Here is a 21,481-nt window from a genome sequence, read left to right as displayed (position 1 = left end):
GTCTCCACTGGGGTGGGGCCTGGGTTGAAAATCTGCCTAAGTGACTCTAATGAGCTAAGCCAGGGCTCCTCCCACTTGAATGCACCTGACAAGCCCCTGGAGAGCTTGTGACAACCCAGATGCCTGGGCCCACTTCCCAGAGGTTCTGACCCAGTAAATCTCAGGTGGGCCCAGGAATGTGCATTTCTGATAGAAATGCAGGGCTACTGCTGCTGGTGTGCCTCACTCTGAGAACTGCTGCCCTTCTTTATCTAAAAGTGCTTAGATGGGGACAGGGGGTACCCACATGTGTGATCTGATTTGTACATGTGACTTAAGGCTGACTCCGCACACAAAGTGAGGGGAGACAGATCAACCTTGTGTCGAGAGGCTGGAAAGTCTGGAAATGCATGTGCTAGTCCCTAGAGACAGATGCTCATTCATACTTCTAACCTACATCCTGGTTTCATCAGTGAAATAAGACTGTCTGTAAAACAGGATAATTTCGGAGTGTGTAATTCAAGAAAAGAGTGCCTAGTCACTCCATGAACACTGCTGTTCTGGAAATGACTGAGAAGTTGGGGGCCAGGCAAGAGTGAACTCCCATAAGGAGTTCTTGGAGTTCTATGTCTTGGAGACATAGCCAAGAACTCATCTGCTTCTTGACTGGGAGGAAAAAGCAGCTATCATTCTCACAGGGCACACAGGTCCAGTCAAGGGATGAAGGGAGCCAGGAGATGGCTCCTCTATGAGCTGACCCATGGCTGGTGTTCCTATGACTGTAGCCTCCACACACAGGTGAGCTCACAGCTCATTGCTTCAGGGTACCTGCAAGATGAGCCCTGGGGAAACTACCTATAGGTGACATGCGCTGAAAGTGCTCACCTTCAGCCTACCCCATATGGATGCTTCACCCTCAGACCCATTAGGGAAGCAATTCCAAGGTATATATGGAGGATTGGATGGACAGCTAGTCTGGACACCCAGATGCTCTGGAATGAGAAGTTAGTCCATACTACTGGTTTTCAAGCATTTTTAGGGGATGAGTATTTACTCTTCTACTTTTAAACAAATCCCTCAGACATGGACAGGCAAATGCTGAAGGTTTTTGATTGTGACTGTGTGTGGGAGTGGGACTGAGAAGAGTGGAGTACCTGAGTCACAGAACCTAGCCCAGATGTGAGTTTGGGGGATAATTTTTCTATAGATGGAGTATATTGCTCTTGAAATAAATATAAAGTAAAAAGGAACAAGTTTGGAGAGTTTGCAAGTTTGGATATTAAAAATATTTAATACGGCACTGGTTTTAACATGGCTCAGGTACCATCTAGGGGAAGAGTCAGGGAGAGGAGAGAAAAAGGTGGAAACATCGCCCTTGCCTCAATCTTCCTCTAGGCCACGTGAAACACCAATCCCAGAACTTCAAACAGGGACCAGCAGTGAACTAGAAAGGGCAACAGAGTCAATACTTTAGGTTTTGCAGGCCCTGTCATTTGTGTTGCAACTGCTTGGCTCTGTCTTTGTAGAGGAATAAATAATCCCTAAATGTCTTTCCAAATTTATGACTATGAATTCTCAATTCTTTAACTCAGCTTGCCTTGGTCTTAGTTTAACTTTCTATCAATAATATGGTCATTCCTGAGTCGCAAGTATTTTTATTACAAGGGCCAAATATGTTCCAATGAGCTAATTAATATGGAAATACTTTGAAATGTCTGAAGTTCTTTGCAAATAGGCAGGCCCATAGAAACATCTAAGAGCAGAACTTATGATCCTATACCTGTATTTCAGGAAGATTCTAGGCACTGCTCACTGGATTAGGCTACCTCAGCTGCTTTTAAAGAACCAGGTTTTACGCCAATTCAAAAGAGCCTATGCACCGCAATGTTCATAGCAGCACAATTTACAACAGCCAAGTGTTGGAAGCAACCTAAATGCCCATCAGTATATCATTGGATCAAAAAATTATGGCACATTTATTCCACAAAAAAAATTATGGAATACTATGCAGCAGAGAGAAAAAAAAGAACTACTACACTTCGCGACAGCATGGATGGAACTAGAGAACATTATGCTAAGCAAAATAAGCCAGGGGGTGAAAGACAAATACCATATGATCTCACCTATAAGCAGAACCTAACCAAAAAAACAAAGATGCAAGGAAAATAAGACCAGCAACACTGAAGGAAAAAGAAACCAACAGAGACAAGAGGGAAGGAGGGAGGGGTGGGCGGGGGGAAAAGGAAGGGAAGGGGCAAGTCAAGGAACATATAGCAAGGACTCATGGACAAAGACAAAGTGGGGAAGGATTGAGGGAGGGAGAGGGAGGAGGGGGCAGGGGAAAGTGGTAGCAGGAAGGCAGAGACAAATGTATTTGAGAAAATAAATAAATATATTTTTTTAAAAAAGGAACCAGGTTTTAAAGGATGCCTTGATTTAAGAGTCCTAAAGGGATGTTGAAGCTAGAAGAGCTTAAGACTGTCTGGCCCTTTCTCCTGAATCTTGAGACTTTAATGTGAAGTAGAAAATCTCTTCTTAATGTGAAGTAGAAAATCCTGAACTCCCTATTTCATCCTGTTTGTCTATATAGTGACCTCTTAGGCCAAAAAACAGCATTAGTCAGATGCCTTCTACTTAAATCCCTGGGTATGACTCCTTCGCACAGCTGTAAAAATGCTGCATTGTTGTTGAGCTATGCTAAATAATCTATCCATCCTTAAGAGAATCTTCATAATCCTACAATGTTCTAATGTGCCTCAGAGTGGTGAAGTCCCTGCAAATGACTGCCATCAATGTACCCTCCATTATATTTCTGGCTATTAAGTAGAGGCTATAACTGAGGTTCCAGCTCTTTCACAAAATGTACTTTACTTCATGATTACCACAACTCTGTGAAGAAGACACATTTATCAGCACTTTACAGATGGTGGAAATTAAAGTCAAAGAATTTAGGACCCTTGCCTACATCACACAGGTGGAAAGTGATGGAACTGAGATCTAGTATTTACTCTGAAACTTATGCTCTTTCTACATTATTGCCAACAACTTTACCTGTACTCAAGCATTCATTATTTTCCTAGGCTTCTTGTATCTACAAAGGAAAAATGTAATCTGCAAATGGGCACACCTAGAAATATTTCTACCTCACTTGTGATCCTCCCAAAGTGAAAAGAAAAATGAATTGTGTCATCTTGATCAGGTGAGAATCATGAAAGGTAAGCCAAGAGCTAAGCCAGTCTCAGAAGATGCAAGTTTGGGGGATAATTTTTCTATAGATGGAGTATATTGCTCTTGAAATAAATATAAAGGAAAAAGGAAACATTTATTTTTTTAAAGAAGAAACAAGTTTGGAGAGAAATATTGTAGCTGTTCACCAAACCTGATATCTCTTTTTCCAGGGCATTCTGCTAATGGACCTGTCCCAACCTCCCCTGCAGTTAGAAGTTGTCATTGACTGAGCTCCTCCAGCCAGAAAAATGTGAGCAAGAGCATGAGTTGAGTCCATAAATGAAAAGGTATCATTTTAATACCTTTCTTCTTCCAAAGTTTATTTGAAAGAAGTACTCTGAGTAAAAGTTCACTTCCTTAAGATATCAAGCAACTGAAAACCAAAAGATAACAGATTTTCTGGAGACAGACTAAAAAATGTACAAATAAAATTCTGAAAAGTGTACAAATAAATATTATGATGAACACTATTAAATTTTAATACTAAATCAGGATCCCATGAATGCTTTGGTTCTCAATGTTTTTCATAAAATATCTGTTCAGTGAATACCAAGAAGTAGACTTTCAACAAGTGTTCTGGAAAGCAGATCAAGACAACTGGTAGTGATGTAAGTTTGTGGCAACGCTCTGACCACATTCTCATAGAAACAGAGGATTCCTCAGAGGTACTGTGCTCATTGCCATGGTGAGCTCTTCCAACCTGTCTGTGTTTGAAGATGGTGCTTGAGCTTCTCTGTATACCTAGCTGACTGCCAAGACCTTGGCCACCTGAGGAACTGACCTGTTGACTGACCCAGATGTGTCATATGGCCCACTCCCATGAGGAGGGACTGGAGAATAGAGCTCCATGACCTGTCTGTAATGGAGGGATGGCTGCCCAAGCAGACGGTGGAAATTCATGAATGAGCTCCTACTATGGAGTTACCACATACAGACCACTAGGCTGTTAATACTTTATTACTTCATTACCAATTCTCATAGCAAACCTAGTTTTACAGAGAAGCAAACTGAGGCTTAGAGAACCTGACTGTTTTGCCAAAGGCCCACAGCTTCCAAATCTCCAAGCTAGGATTCAAACCCAGCTGTGTGATCCCAAGACCCAGATTAGAGATGGGGCTCTTAGATTATAAATCCACTCTATATCCTTGAGCTAGAAAGAGAGAAGACATGTCCAAATACACACAAAACTTCTAGACCAGCTTGTCCAAGAGAAAAGGGAAATGCCCTCATGATTTGTGCTGTTCAGTATGGGAGCTATGAGCCACACGCAACTCTCAGATATTTGATATGTTGCTAGTGCAAGTGAGAATCTGAATTTTTAATTGTATTTCATTTGAATTAAGTCACCATTGAATGTCTGTATTAGACAGCACAGCTAGAGACATTTTATATAAAAAATATTCAAAAACAGAATGGTTACAACAGTCTGGGGTGGTCAAAACAGCTTAGTGAAGATAGGTTCCAGGCAGGCCCTTGATATGTTAGGATTTGAACAAAACTCTTCCTGGTTCAGGCATGACCATCTTCCCTATAAAATTTGGTTCAGAGTCAAGGGCCTCATAAATCAAGTCCAGTTCCCAGAGTCCACAGATGAAGAAATCAAGAATGTGCCTCCTGGGTCCTTATTATTGGTAGACTGGCTCTACACTGCATGATGAGCTCTCATTTACTTCTCCCGTTCCCCTCCTGAATACTTTCCTCTCCTCCTTTTCCCTGGCCCTCACTCCCCACCCATGACAATATCACCAGCAGGTGCTGGGTTTGTGCTCTTTTTAAAAACCTGGACATCTTTTCTACCTGTAAACGGAGTCATTTCCTCTTTTGCAGTAGCTTCTAATGTGCTTTATTCTTCTACACCTGTCATTCTGAAAGAGGCATTTCTTGATAACAGTGAGTAATGCCACTCACAGATCACATCACCTCCCTAAAACACAACTCCAACAACAAGGAACAGGGAACAGGGAACAGAAGGCCCCCCATCACTGCTGGTCTCATGTGCAGCTGAACTCAGCATCCTGGAGCTGGTCACCATGTAGTATCTGACTCTGTTCTTTCCCATACCAAAGGTGATGACTGGGGTCCCTAACACTGTATTTCCCTTGACTTTGAATTACCTTTCCTGAAGCTCCCCTAGGAAAAGAATACAAAGGTAGAAACACACCTGAATAGGTGTAACTGGGATGTCATCTTTGAGTTTCTTAGACACTTGTTATAAATGTTTTTGAAGTCTCTCTGAGTTAGAATTCCAAGAAAAAACATGACATCCAGCTCTTCCTGGGCCATAACCAGAGAAAACAGCATCCGCTGCCCAGAGGGCAGGTGTCAAGTTACCTGGTTCAGTGCAGTTCTTGTTCCGAAGTCCTGTGTCTTCTGAAGTCACAGTTTCATTCACCTGCATTAACTTCCTCCCCACTGTCCACTGTCTGTCTTTTCCTATGAGATCCATGAAGTCAAGATCTGGGGAGAAAAAGATAATAACCACACATCACTAATTAGCCATTACCAATCTGGGTGCCCAGTGTCTTAATGAGCCATTAGGGGCTCAACCCTGTCTATACCCCCTTAGGCTTTACTATCGTACTTCTTCTGGCTGCTGGATCCTCCTGGGCCCAACAGAAGAAGCTCTCAGCCAATAACTGGTAAGAAATAGTACATTAATACCTAACCACTCTAGTGGGATGACTTTGACGTGTGTATTGTAAATTGGATTCCAGAGTTTTCTTGACTGGGATTCCATAGTAGTTATTTACAGTGTAACCTTCCCAATAAAACACACTTTCTTTGGTTGCTGTCCTTCCCTGTCTTAACTCTGCACTCTGCGAAACATGCTGGGAAATGTTTAAAAACCAGCTCTCTGGGGGATAAAGTCCTTGTATGTAGTCCTTGGCCAATTTCTGTGGTGTAAATAGTCCCATCATGGTCTATTTCAAGCTATGGACATTGCCTCTCTGAACATGAATTCAGGAAACGATGGGCACAGTTTGGCCCACTAACTCAGTATGATGGGCTCCAGCCTACCAGTATTTAGTCTCCTACCAGTATTTCTTTGAACCACCTCCCCAAAAGGCTACCTGAAATTGAACACTTGATCAGGGTCTGCTCCTGGAGGGTTACCCAAGCTAAGATACCATTTTGACATCCAAGAGCCTGGGCCTTGAATGCCACATAGTGAGATTTCCATAAAGAAGAGATGAAGGCATGAATGAGGAAAAGTAGAATATGTGAAGGGAATAAGCATATAACAGTACTGAAGTCTCTAACTGAGATGACTGTGGGGAAGGAAGTGCCATGAAAAAGAACAGAAACTGAAAAGTACATGAGAGGGGAGAATGCAGTATGTTCTTTGGTAAGGACATGTTGAGTTTGAAGTCTGTGGAGCACTGAAAGGGAGGTATGTAAATGTGGATGCAGATACATCAGGGGTCAGGAAGCATCAGGAGAGTCAAAAGCAAACAGGGAATGGTATGAGTCATGTAGGAATGGGGCCTTTCAGAGAAGGAGGGAAAGGGACTAAAGAAAAGAGGATGGAGCAAGAAATCATGGGGAACTCAACATTCCTTCAGAAATCAAGTAGAATAAAAGAATTCATTGAAGAACCATGAAAAGAAGAAAAAGAGCAAAGAAAATTATATCATAGAAAGTGATCAGACAGAGAATTCCAAAACAGAAATAGTGGCCAATCAATAGCTTTGGCAACTATGGAAAAATCAAGGAAGACAAAGGTAAATGAATGACAAAACTGGGTGTCAGGGGGTCACCAGAAGATGGAAACAACAAGCAAAGATGGCTCTTTCCAGCAGCTTGGCACAAAACAGATGTGACATAGGTAATGGCAACCTCTTGAATGCCCAGACTTGCTGTGGTCAGAAAATGGATTTAAGTCTAAGACAAGGGCCTAATTCATGGGCCCAATGGCCTTCACAAAAGGCTGAAGGGTGTACCCCATCCAGCTCCATCAATGTGATGATCTGAAATGGTCAATGGAAAGCTGAAGGTCATCATACCCATTCTCCTATTTCCATAGTGATTCACAGTTTCCTAAATAAATTCACTTTCATTATTGAATTTGAACTTCATGGTATCACTTGGGAAAGAAAGGGAGAGCACAAACATTGCTCATTTTATCCACTGTTGTTCCTCCATAACTCAATGATTGCTGGCTCAGAGTAGATGTTCAGTAAGCACACATCAAAATAATCATTCCCGTCTTGTGGATGGATAAAGTGAGACTCATTGCAGTTTCTGAAAATTACAATGCTTGTGGACATCTCACCTAAGCAAACAGGACACAAAAATTATCAGCCACTCATGCACTGAGGGTCTCCCTCAGTCAAAGGTAAGCTGCTCCCAGATGTAAAATTATCAGGATAGCTAACTAAAACTTATGTATGCTGGCCAGGGACAGCCCTGGGGTATTTTCTTTAAAAAAATGTAGACTGTGGAGCCTAACTATAATAAACAATAAATTTAGACTCTGAAATATAACACCTACAGGATAACCACATATATCAGTTTAGCCAAAATTGTGAGGATAATACTAAAGATAATTTGAGGGTAAAGCAGGCATTTGTGTAGTCTGGTTAACCTGAATGGTTCATTCTTAAGACTGGTGACAAGCGGAGACAAAATTTCAAAAACTCATGAAGAAACAATAAGATTAGTGGCCTTAAAATCCAACAAGCAACTGTAAAATGTTAATGTAATACCATATTACTATTAAAAAATCTGAAAGTGTGGAGAAAGACATCCCATTTGTCTCAGGCCAGGTTTCTGCAGAAGCAGCCCCTGAGACAAGGATTTAAGCACAGGTAGTTTATGTGGGGTAAGGGGAGGGGGTGATCCAGGCATAGAAAAATGGGACAGGGAAAAGGAGCCTGCAAATAGAGTGCATTTCAAGCAAGTTGCCAAAATGAATCAACTATAGCTTGACCCCTCTGGAAATCTCTGGGTGCCAGTGTAGACATGCATCTCAGACACCCAAGGGGTGAGGGGGGTTGGGTATTTATCTACCTACTCCTAGTCTGCCATTGGTTGAAGGCTGTTCCTAGGGGGCACTAATTCCTTGGCACTTACAACCTGCCACATGTTTAAGGGAGGTTCTGGTGCTCAGAAAAGGGCCTTAGACAAAGAGATAAATGTTGAACAGTGCCTGTGTGCACTGAATAGGTAAGGAAAGAGTGCTGTGGGAAGGCCATCAAAGGCAGCTGCCAGCTTGCATGAGATTCAAGGGTAGAGTTGTGCTGTGGACTAACAGACTGGCCATTCTGCTGTTCTCATAATCTGGGTCAAAGAAAAGTGCTTTGTGACACAGCAATGCAAAGATTTGTAAAGAGGCAAGGGTTTCCCTTCCAATGACTTCCAAAGCTCTTTCCCAGGCCAAGTTTCCATGATTCTGTAATTGTGAGAGAAAAGCTGATACCAATTAAGAGATACATAAATAAAGCCAGCTATTGTGGCAGAAAATTAGAGGATTTTTTTCAAACATAATGATTCAATATCTTCAGGAATTAGAGACTGTTAAAGCAGCACCTCTGTATTCCAACATCTACAAACTTTTATGTCAACAAACATATATTTTTACCATTGACCACTAATGCGGAAATCAGAGTCTGAGAAAATGAGAATGATGAAAGCAAAGCATGGCATTCACTTCCCACGGAGAACCAAGTGTGACAATATTATCACATTTCCTTTGTCCTCACAAAATTCCTGGTGAGCCAAGAAGAGGCCGTTGGTTCTAGGGTCAACATACTTTTAGCATACATAAGTCAGAGTAGATCTGCCTAAGATCAGAGTCATCTTGGTCACATCAACTACCATTTAATAGTTACTGTGGATTCCATTTACTAAGTGTTTATTTATGTGCAAAGAGTTTTCCTTTCTTCACCATGTTTCATTGTACAACAGTATTATTTTGAACTATTAGCTCCAAACTGAAATACAAAGAGTTTAAATAAAACTTGACCGAGATCACACAGGGAGCAAAAAGGGGTAGGATGGGAATTGAGTGCAGATCTGATAGAACCTGAAGAGGACTGAATTCATCTGGTTGCATTATTCAGCTATAGTAAGACAGAAATGCAGCCTGTACCTTATAATAGGTTGGGGTGAAAACTGTCTTACTGGACTTATTTTCAAGAAAGTTGTTTTCTCAGAAACTGTTAGGAATAATGTGAGGCATGAGCATCACCCCATGAAAATATCACAAAAGAAAAAAAAAAGTGTTCTAAAATACCACTGTATTCATAATGCTCCATTGAGTGTGACTCTCCTAGAAACTAAGCTGGTCCCATTAGTCATGACATTGAAGGAGTAAAAAGGATTTGAAGGGATGGCCACATTTGTTTTTTTTGTTGTTGTTGTTGTTGTTTTTTTTGTTTTTTTGCTTCCCCCTCATCATCTTTGGCTTCCCAAGACTTCTCTGCTATGGCAGAAACTGTTCCACAAAGCTATACTTGAGCAATGTCAACAAAAACACTTGGCCCCTGGCCATTGCATTCTTGGCTCCTCATCTGCCAGGCCTTGGAAGTGCATGTTGGCCTAATTAGTCAAGGGAGGGGGTGGGGACATGAAGAAGGAGGCAGCAGGCTCACATGTCCTATGTCACATGCTGATGAGCAGAGGTAACGTGTGCACGGCTGCAGGCTCTGAGGGGCAGGAATGGGGGCAGGAGTGGGCTGTGGAGATAGCACCTGGTGTTGGCTGGAAGGGGAAGTTCTCAACCTGAGACTCAAGCCACATGCACTAAGGAAGGAAAGAAAGTGGAGGCTGGGTGCCAAGTTTCCATTACAGAGCTGTGTGCTTACCCTTTCCTGCTCGTGCGCTCACGAGCACTCTCTTTCTCTCATTCCCTCTGCCTCCTACTCCGCAGCCAATTCCCTTCTCCCTCCCTGTGACTGGGGCTTGGAGAGCCCAAAGATTTCTGACACCAAGAATGGATTTCCTTGGATGATCCCGATCCCAGCCTTCACCCTAGAGCTAACATACTTTCTCCTCTGTGCACTCTTGTCCCACAGGGCTTCCACCTCCCCAAATATAGGTCCCAGGCCCAGCAGAGATGTGGGGCTGCCTGCTCTCTGAAGAGGGGATTCACTTCTTTACACACGTGGATGACAACCAATGGGGAGATTTGCTGCAGTGTCATCATAATTACCTTGCGTGCCCCTCATGTCTGTTACAAGCAGCCTTCCTACACCATCCACTCCATGCTTTCCCAGGGAGTTTCTGCCATTTTACTGCTATTGCCAATAGGGTTAAGTGGCTGGGTTGTGACTCAAGCCTAGATCTAACTCTAAAGCCCAGGTATGCATGTCCCACCTTGTCCCAGAGCTCTGGGAGCCAAAGGAAAGTGGCCTCATGGGGTCAGCAGGCTCACTTTGAGAGTTTGCCTTAACTTTCCCCTCCCTAAGAACTGGAATTCTGCATTTCTTCTTGAAACCTGGGATGGAGAGTGCCACCTCTCTGAAACTCCTAGAGGAGCAGGGCTACAGACTCCTCTGCCACAGCCCTTTCCATCCCCCCATTTGCAGATGAGGAATCTAAGTCTTGTAATGCCTAATGCAACACATTTAACACCACAAAATACAAGAGCCAGTGGCAGCAGTAACTAACTTTGGCTCTGAGACAGGTTCAGTGCACTAAGGCTATAAATATCCCACCCTGTGGTTTACATAGCTGTCTCCACTCTGCGTGCCCTGGTCTTCACTCTGGGGTCGGTGGTCCATTTCGCATAAGCCGGAAGCCAGCACAAGCCTCCTGCAGGCTCAGTGAGCAGAGATGAATCTGCCTGCCTCCCCTGTGCCACTCTCCCAATAGCCCCTTTGCTGACCACACCCTGGAGTCTCAGGAAGATGGTTCTCAGCCTGGTGGTTCCCCTTCCAGGTGGGTGAAAATAGGGAGCAAGGGAGGCACTGGTTTTCTGTATATGCTTTTTTATATGTATTTTCTAGCTGAAACAAGAACATCCCTGTCCCTTGGCATTGCTCTTGGTCCTTGAAAAGGAGCACCAATTATGGAGGCTGCATGTAAACTCTCCAAACTCACCAGGAAAGGAAAAAGCCAGGGGCTAAATGGGCTGTGCATGGTTTCCTCTCCACTACCTCAAAGCTCCAGGAAGACAGATCAGGGCAGATCCAGAGAATTTGGAGCAGCAGAGGCCATGGGCCCCATTTAATTTTCTTCTCTCTCTAGCTGTTTGCATACCCTGTTCAGTGAGTCGGGGACTGACCCTGAAACCCCAATTTGGCTAGGTCAAGTTCTCCCTCTCGTGCACTCCATCTCAGGGATGGTAACCACAGCAGGCAGCTTTCAAGCTGAATTTAAACATTATCCAGGTGTCAAGGCATAGTACCTCTCAGTGTCAAGAGGAAAAGCCTGTTGAAAGTTGAAATTTTTCAGTCCTTCAGATGGGCCTCCCTTCCACTCAGAGGGGCAAAGGAACAAGTCTCTTTGAGCCGGAGCCATGCACCCTACCGAGGCAGCACTTCCTTCTGCGGCTGCCCTGTCATCCAGAGGTCTCTTGCTCAGTATCCCTTAGCAGCAGCAGGGGCAGCTCCTGGGGCTGATTAAAAATGCAGATCTCAGCCCTGGCTGAAGTGGTTCAGTGGACTGAGTGTTGGCCTGCAAACTGAAAAATGCAGATCTCAGGTCTGGTGTAGCCTCAATCTGCATGGCGTACACTGGAGTCTCCAGATCCCTAGGGCCAGTCCTGCCAGAAGGACACAGAAAGGGAGGCTACCTGGCCTGAGAAATGACCCCTGCTTGCTGTTGCTGAGAGGGAGGTTGTGGAGAGGATAGGGGTACACATGGAGAAAGGAAGGATGGAGGCCACATGTGTGGTGTTCATGGTGTCCTTCATGTAAGGAGACTGGCCCCACTACCAGTCTCTGTGGAAACCCACCCATAGAGGAGAAAGGGAAGGCCCACCACTTCCCTACACCACCCCCCACCCCCCGCCAAAATCCCTGCTGCTGCGGTTGCCTTCCCTCCTGACATGGACCCTTACATAGTCCCCAGAGGCTGGGAAAGCCCCTCCAAGAACACGAGAACAAGGGACTGTCCACAGCTCCCAACCCAAAAATGTGAGCCAGGTGTCTCAACTGGCCCCAAATGCAAATTTTGCCATGGTTGTTGGACAAAAACATGGCAGGTCTGGTTGTGAGACTGAAGCAAAGGCAGGGGAGATGACAAATTTCCAGAGATGGAGTACATATCACAGACGGAATAAGACTGACTCTCATTACTGTATCAGTCCTCCCCACCCCCTATCAGGTTATAAGCTCCAGGAATACCCAGCCTGCTTGAGTTTTTCTCTTCACTGTGCTTCCCTGGCCTAAAACTCAGTGGATGCTCTAGAGCCACGGTATCATAGTGTTTCACTAGAGCCATAATCTGGACATACCTATGAACTAATCAAGGGATCCCCAAGGGAACAGAAGAATCTTCAGGAAAGATCCCCAGGTGATTCAACATCATCCTACAGGGTCATGCCTCTTGACATGGGTGGGGATTAAGTTTAAATGATAAGTCCAGGAATTTTAGTGACAAATCCGAATCAGAATCCAGGTATTCTGGGTTCCTGGACCACCCTGTTTACGTTATAGTCTTACTACTCAAAGGGTGGTCCCTGGACCAACCACATCAGCATCACCTGGGAGTTTGTTAGAAAAGCAGAATTCAGGGCCCACCTCAGACCCGCTTCATGACACTGCATTTTAACAGGTGCTCAAGTGTCCACTAAAGTCTGGGAAGCTCTGCTACATCATACTAATGATTTATTCCTAATTTTTTCACAGACACTCTGTGTCTTCAGAGTTTCCAGCACAGTGTTCAGTTTGATCTCTCCATCCTGAAGTCCAAAATGCAAGGACCCCTCAACATCCCCAAGAACCAGAAAGACCCCCCCGCACAATTGAGCACCATATTGCCCTTCTCAGAGATGGCGCTCAGCACCCACAGTTCTGTCTGGCCACCTTGAGACACTTCCTCCTTATATCTGCCTCACTGGCTTATTTTCCAAATTCCTGTCAATGGCTTGAAAAGATCAGGTCCCAGGAGCCTGTTTCAGAGCTCTCTCTTTTCAAAACAGCTCCATCTTTCTTAATTGCCCAGCTAAATAAAGCAAATGGGTTGTTCCAAGGACCCCAAGGGCTGACCCCAGGGATTGCTGCCCTCCTCAGAGCCTATCTTCCTCTGGATCTAGAAACACGTCAGGGACCAAGTTATCCCTAGTTCCCGTCGGTGCTTCCTCTGCCCTTTGCTGCACCAGCAAAGCTCTCTTGCAATCTCTTTGCCTCTCGCCTTTTCCCAGATTTCACAGTCTGTAGTTGCTCAGAGCTCAGGCCTTCTCCCTTAAGGCACTCCTAATGAGTCTTATTGAGAAGAAAGCAAGAGGACCCCTCTCCTCTCCTTGGACTCTCTCTCCATCAATAAACACCTCTCTTTGTCGCTCTTTCTCTCTCTCTCTCTCTCACCCCCGAGCACGTGCGCGCGCGTGTACACACACACACACACACACACACACACACACACTATTCAATATAGGATTTCTTCTCAACTTTCATGTGCATGCCTATCATCCAGGAACCTTACTAAGATATGGATTCTGATAAGTAGGTCTATGAAATTCAGCATTTATAACAAGTTCCCAGTGGATGCCAGTACTGGTCCAAACAACACTATAAAAGTATCCATTACACATTTTTCAGTGAAGGCACACATGAATGAAAGGGTCTGAGTCACCACATGCAAATGTGCAGCCCAACTGGGCTGTGTTTCAGAAAGGGACCTGCATGTGTCCAAGGCAATGCATTCTCCAGTAGCCACAATGGAATAGATGCCTATGAAAGTAAAGAGAAACCTGTTTTGGGTTCCTTCTGGCAGGAAAAAGAGGATGAAGGAGAGGTAGGCTTTCTTCTCTTAGTGCTATAACTCTTCAGACCTACAGTTAACTCCCATCAAAAGGGGACACCCACTGAGTCTCACCAACTGTTATACAGCACTCAGGAGCAAACACTAAAGTATCTACACCTGGTCATGGGGAGTGACATAAACCACATTTCTCAGGCAGCAGGGGCATTGTATCAGCCAATACCCTACCTGCTCCTATTATCCCACCTGCACATTCAAAGATAGGAAACAAATTCAGCTCCAGAAACCTGTGTTGATGGCTATGCAATGGGCGTCACAACAAAGACAGTTTTCAAGGGGTGATAAGCATGGACAGAACATGGAAATAAGGAGGAAAAGGGGGTCAGAGGGCAATATGTGCACCCACAACCCAATGGGTGTAATGTGAACCCCAGCTCCACTAAAATCACCTTTTAGATAGGGGCAGCAAGTTTAAATTCTACTTGTCATGTTCCATGAAGCTTTCACTTTAGCCATTGGGTCCAACATCCAACCTGTAAAGGAACTTGGGGAAATTAAAGGAGACACAGGAACTCCTGCAATGCTCTCCAAGACAACTTCCCACATTTTAAAAGTCCAAAGACTCTGACCAAATACCACTGTGATATATCTAGATCTGTGCCATCGAAAAGGATTTTCTTCAGTGAAGGAAATATCTAAGATGGCTTCTGTCCAATATGGTAGCCAATGGCAACATGTGGCTACTTTAAATGTGGCTAGTCCAAATGAGAAATCTGATTTTTAATTTTGTCATTTTAATTTATGTAACATTAAATAGCCACATATGGGTTTTGACTATGCTAAGAATTGGTGTAATCACATTAAGTAGAATATCCCTGTTCCAAGGTCAAAAACCCAGGCAGAAACCTAATTCTGTCAGAATACTGTAGGGGTAAGGGAAACAGAGAAAAAGGCAATGGCCTTGAGATGGAGGTGATCACACATTCTGATGAGACAAAAAAAGAAGCTGGGCTTGCCTGATTTTTGTTCTCTTTTGGCTTCTTTCTTTGGGAAGAAGGAAGACAGCCAGTAGTACTGGTAGAAGAGAATGGGAAGGATCATCAATACCAAGCCCTCAGCCCTCTTGGACAAGGAGAAAAAGTGACCTTACTCTGTCATAGAGATCCCCCCAGGCAGGACTTAAAGCAAAACAACTCAAGTTGGTCAAAAATAATCACGTGAGACCCACATGGGAAGGTAGCTGAGCTTATGGATCCATGGCCCCTTGGGTTACAGTTCCAACTCACAGACCAACAAACAGAAAAGGGAAGGCAGGGATAGGCTGATGCACGAAGGACCCTTCAGGCCACCACCTGAGGGAGCTGCTCCCTTGCTCTAATCCTCAGTGAAGCTCTAACCCCGTCCATCACAGTCACCACCAGCCAAGGTCAGTAAATCCTTAACTGGGAACCAGAAAGAAAAAAGAAAAGTGAAAGGTCTCTTCCATTGTTTGTAAAAATGAAGGAGGTAGGAAACAATGAAGAAGAGTTCAACAAAAGGAAACACACACACACACACACAGAGGCTAAGAAGGGGTGGTGATATAAGGGCTTCTGGGAACAAAGTAGCATGTCCATCTTGTCCAGAATCATGTACAAATTGTTCCACAGCAGGAAAATGGGTGAGTAGTAAAAGAGTAGATGGGACACAGACATAGTGGATGGGGTAAGTAAATGTCCCTCTTCGTTGATCTCAGAGACACTGTGGTCCTTCCTTCAAAATCCCATCCACTCCTGCAGTGCTGGGCCCCTACAATTTTAACAGGGCAAGAAGGAGTGGTTCAGAAGTAGCGAGAGGCCCCATTGAGATCAGTGAGATGTTAGCAGAGGTTTTCTCGCATCTTCTGGAAAGGAAGGCCTCTCACTCTCCAGAGAGAGCTGCTGATGTTGTACCCTCTCTCCTGCTGTGTTAAGAAGTGATGCCAGGAATTCCTGCAGCCATTTTGCTACCATGGAGGAAGGTGGCCTTGCAATGAAGCTCACATAAGGGAGAGAGGAAAAGGACAGAAGAAAACCAGGTCCCTGATGACATTGCTGACCCATTGATCACACCAGACTACTTGCAGAAACACCCTCCAATAAATCCCGCAATGCCTAAGGCATTTTGACATGCTTTTTATTTTTGATGGCATGAAGTATCATGACTGATGTATCAGATGAAACCTTTTGTTAAGAAGATATAAGTATTATAATGAGATACATTGGACTTTTGTTCAAACTATTGTTGTGCAACTTTATAACTTATGTGACCTTACTACTGCATAGTCTTCTTCCTAAATCTGACTCTAAATTTAGGGATGTAAATGGTTTCACATATTAGCCTATCGGGACACAAAGCTTTTTAATAGTCATTGAAAGCTCATCACAATGTCCTCATCCCTCTTCTCAGGGATCCACTATCTATCAGGTCAAATCACCATCACTCTGTAGCATGACTGATAGCACCTGACACATTCTTACTCATCCCCTTGTCCCGCATTGTGGCAGCTGAACAGCTAGCTCAAGTGTCCCTCAGCTCAAACAGCAGTAGACAAAGAAGCTGGAAAAAAGATGAAGAGTCCCTGGAATAAATTCCCATTTCTCTGAGAAGATTCTTTGCCTCAGAAAAGTTTGGTGAAGATGAAGGACCCCTGGACATCGACAACACTGAGGGGACTGATTATGAAAGTGGGGGGTGGGCTGGGTAGAGGGGGTGAAGGGGAAAAGTGGCACAACTGTAATAGCATAAACAATAAAATATTTTTAAAAGGAAAATAAAAATTTCAGTGAAGCTAAAAGAGGTGCTGTGAACGGTGTCATCAGACTTAAATGGAGCCTGAAGCATGTGATGAGCCTCATGAGGGGCTGGAGACTCCCAAAGTACTGTAGAGAGCCTTTCCTCACCATCGTCTGCTTGCAGGGCCATCCTGATTTGGTTTCCAACTATGAACACACTGCATCTGTGACTTGAGCTGATCCCATCCTCTCCAATGACAGGTGTGAGCTGTCACTACTGCCAGATGGTAAACAGGAAGTCACTAAGAGGAGCGGATCATACATCTGTGCGTGTTGGAAGCTGTCATCTAACTCAGGACAGAGCTCTAGAGACTGTGTCTGACATGACAAGTGAGCCTATGGCGATGACACCCAATAGGCCTTCTCCAAAGGGCGGCAGAGGACAGAGCACTCATAGCTTCGATCCTTTTTGGGAAGCAAGAGCCAGAAAATTCTCATCTACAAAGGCAAACATAACAACTCTCTCCACAAATGCATGCAGAGGACACTCAGGTTCTGAAGTGAGAAATTTTATCTCTGGTTCTTTTGTCTTTGGTTCAGGTCTAAACTTTACAATACTGACTGCTTTTGCTACTCCTGTTATTCCTAAATACGATATAGGTACATCTTCGGTAATGTAATAAATCAGCACTGAGCAATAGTGCTGGGCACTGTACAGAGGTATGTGTGTACTTATAATCATAGTATTTTCCACCCTGTGTATGCCCACCTCATGCCAAGCATTGTTTGGGGCATTTGCATTAATACCTTAATTAATCTTATGATAGCCTTGTGAGGTGGATGTTACCTCCATTTCCCAAATGAGAAACCAAGAGCTTAGAATCTAGGCCAGCCACTTGTCCCCAGCTATCTGGTCTTTGGACTAGACTGCAGGCATAGGACTGTTCTGGCAAAATGAAGGTGATCTCGCCAGGTACAGAGGTTTTTCAGCAGTATAGCCTGGCCTGGCACCTCACCTTCTCATTCCTCCTCTGGGAATCTTTACCTTTATCTGCCCTAAACTCCTCTGGATTCTCACCTCAGTTGCATGAACATAATGTTTTGCCTAATCTTCCTTCCATGTTTCCATTTGTGGTGCAGGAGAGATAGGGCTGGTTTTCAAAAGGAAAATGTAGTATGAGAATCATAAAGAGATTTTACTGTTGCAAAAAAAATTTGCAATTATAGCAAAGTGTTAAAGATAGAATCTAGATGGTGGGTATCTGAGTGTTCACTGTCTACTTCATTCCATGTTTCCACCTGGTTGAACATTTTCAAAGAAATGGTGGGAGTAATAATGTTGCAGAAGGTCCCGGCAGTACACAAACATTAACAACATCCCCATTATAGTATCTGAGAGTGATATAAAGAAACTGAAATGTGACCAAGGTCCGTGTACACAAAGAGGGCCTCCAGATGGGGCTGCCTCTGTGGCCACGGTGTGGTCACAACACCTCTGCTGCTTCCAAAACGTGATGGGTGCTGCCGCTCAGCAGTGCCCTCTTTCTAAGACTGTAACTACTGTGCCTGAAAGGCCTGGGGGGCCAGCACTGGGGGCCAGCACCATAGTGTGGTGCCAACATAGCAGCTAAGTGCATTACAAACACCAATTATGGAGAGGAGAAACCCCTGGTGGTGTCCAGTGGGTGGACGCAGCCCCTTCCAGAACCAGCTTGTGAATGCTGGAGCCTTTGCTCCTGAGACATCATGTGTTGGACATAGAACATCCCAGTGCCTCGTAGTCTCTCAAGCTGCACACTCATTTCCTCTTCCAGAACCACAGTCTGACTTATCTTCTCATCAGAGGGTTTTGGAGAGCTTCCCTGCAGTAGCAAAGCCATATCAAGAAAACATCGTCTTCCGGGAGATGCATGAAATAACTTGGCTCAGAAGCAAATTATCTCTGAGCAGCTCTGTTTTCAGTCCCTCCTCCAGATAGCACTATCACTGGAAAAGGTACTTGACTTTAACTTAATTGTGAAACAAGCCCTAACTTGTACTAATGTTAAAATGGAAATTTTCTGGTGAAACGTCACGTATCTTTGGTGAATTATTGCTAGGATGAGATAGGACCTCAATGGGATTCGCTTAGTGTCCGGCAAACCACTCTGATTTCTGAAGACACGGCCTCAGTTGAGTGTTCCACTTTTTGTGCTTTTTCACCCCATGCAAGCTTTGTGCCTGCTTCTTCTTCTCTGGGGATCTCTGGAAAGCTCATACTTAGTGGGAAAGAGATAGGAAAGTGGTCACTCTTATATCTTCCTTATCAGTACCAGTTCCATTACTCTTTCTCTGTGAATATAATTATTGGTTCAAAAGAAGCCCAAGAACTAAAAAGTTAGCTTTTGCCATATTCCTTGGAGAACTGTTAAAAGTGGCTGTTGCAGAAAGCCTGAACTTCCCAGTGCCCTTGCCCAAACATTGATATGGGTGGGAAGAACTCACGGCACAGGAAGTATCCTGTGGGGTGAGGGATGACAGCCTGTGCAAGCAGGTGGGACATGGAGCCAGCCCCCAGTAGCTGGCAGCTGGGCCTCCCAAGTGGTGAACACTCGCACACACTGTTTAAATAAAAACAGGTGAAAAGAGAGATAAAATAGTTTAAGAACAACATTCTGAATAGGGGCCTACCCAAGATCAGGGGGTGAAGAATACAGAGGCAGACAAGGCCTCGTGGCTCTGGGCTCAGCAACACTCAGCAATACGGAGGGGAAAGACCCATCTCACAGAGGAAATGCAAGCCATAACCAGGATATGTCATTGTATTCCATGATAATTCCTAGAGATATGTATTCCATGGATAATTCCTAGAGAACTAAAGTGAAAAGACACTTCCCAAGGTCATTGTTAGTCTTCCTGAGAGGTGAGACTGGGGGCCAAGGTTTGTGGTTTGTGTTTTGACACTGAGCCTTCTGGAAAATAAAAGACACCCTGGTGGCCTTCAGCTGGGCCATAAGGACATGAGGAAACCAGGCAAGGACTTAGCCAGGCTCCTGTTAAGCCCTTTTGCCAACCAGGGATTTACAGCCTGTTCCCCTGGGCAGTGGCAGTCCTCGAGTCAACCTTCCAAAAGGAGGATCGATTGAGAAAACTGTTGTTCAGGCTTAGACTCTAATTTTTTAAAAACAGCTCTGTCCATGATTACAGATGGATGTGGGTGGCTCATGGGGGCAAGAGAAAGTGACAGACCTGGCTCTTAGGTTCACCTTATGTGACTCTGTGCCTCCTTCTAAGATTTCTCTTTTAAACGCTATTTTTGCCAATCATTTAAAAAAAGTCTTAAATGAACTTTATTTCAAGTTGGGCTTCAGCCATGGGACCAAATGAGTCATCAGAAGTTCAAACCTAGGATCATTTCATGGAAGAATATAATTTTGGAACCAGGAAGGTCCTTCGAGAGTGTACGATACAGTGTGGTCCAAAAAAAATACACTGCGAGCCACATATGCAAGTTCGTATTTTCTCACAGATGTATTAAAAAAGTAAAACACAACAGGTGAAATTAATTTTAATAATATATTTTACCTAACCCGATATTTCCAAAACATCTTCACTATATAATAAATATAAAAATTTTTCTATTACTTTTATTGAAATATAACTTACATATCATAAAACACACCCATTTAAAGTATACAATTAAAAAGTGGTTTTTAGTATGTTTACAGAGTTGTGCAACCATCATCATAATCAAATTCTAGAATATTTTTATGACCCCAAAAGATACCTTGCACCCATTAGCAGTCACTCACCATTACTCCCTTGCCCAGCTCTAGGCAACAAGTCATCTGTTTTCTGTCATTATAGGTCTGCCTATTCTGGACATTATATATAATGTAATCATATAGCATGTGGTCTTTGGTGACTGGCTTCTCTGACTTAGCAGGGTGTTTTCAAGGTTCATCCATGTTGTAGCACACATCCGTACTTCATTTCTTTTAATTGCTGAATAATATTCCATTGTGAGGATAAAAATTATTAATGAACTATTTTACATTCTTTTTTTGTACTAAGCTTTCAAAGGCCGTTGTATTTTACAGAGCTCAGTTGAACGAGCCACATTTCATTGTTCAGTGGTCACATGTGGCTCATGGCTCAGTATTAGTGCAGATCTAGTCATATCCCTTTAGGAAACTAAATAAATCCCTGGTAGGACAGTTACTTGCCCAAGGTCACATACCAGTCAGTGGCTACATATGAGCTTGAACCCAAGTGTACCTGGGCCCTTGTGATAGCATCACCCTTCCTCCTCACCTACGCTTTGGGCCACATACAGAGGAGGATGCAGATGAAAAACCAGTGGCTAATCAGAATCCATGGAAGCCCTCTCTTCTCCCTCAACAACACTCCAAATCTGGTTGACCATCATTCTGTTTTTAACCAGGGCATGGACTCAGTGGGACAAGTGGTGGGACACACAGCCACAATCACCCTAAAGAAAGCACCTCTCCATCTTCTAGACAAGCTGACTCCCAACAGCAGCAGCTGCTGAAAAGCAACAACAGTGTAACTTTTAAGTAACCATGAATAAGCCACTCAATTTCCCTGAGATCCCTTGAGAGAGGGATGATACATATGTCTCCTATTTTATGGGGTGCTCATGAGAGAAGATG

General features: G+C 44.0%; 1 protein-coding gene across 1 annotated transcript in view; it reads right to left on the bottom strand.

The window, feature by feature from the left end:
- The window catches only part of SLC24A3 (solute carrier family 24 member 3), a 545,985-nt gene that overhangs the window by 473,899 nt on the left and 50,605 nt on the right, over nt 1–21,481 (bottom strand). The window contains exon 2 of the mRNA XM_054574120.1: nt 5,539–5,664. Within this exon, the coding sequence (XP_054430095.1) occupies nt 5,539–5,664 (126 nt within the window). The remainder of the gene's footprint in view (nt 1–5,538; nt 5,665–21,481) is intronic.

This window comes from Pteronotus mesoamericanus, unplaced genomic scaffold (genome assembly GCF_021234165.1).
Source record: "Pteronotus mesoamericanus isolate MK-2021 breed Mesoamerican mustached bat unplaced genomic scaffold, CSHL_Meso_final contig_25, whole genome shotgun sequence".
NCBI classification, from domain to species: domain Eukaryota; kingdom Metazoa; phylum Chordata; class Mammalia; order Chiroptera; family Mormoopidae; genus Pteronotus; species Pteronotus mesoamericanus.
Note: the sequence above shows the minus strand (reverse complement) of the source record. Positions and strands in the feature narration are given on the sequence as shown.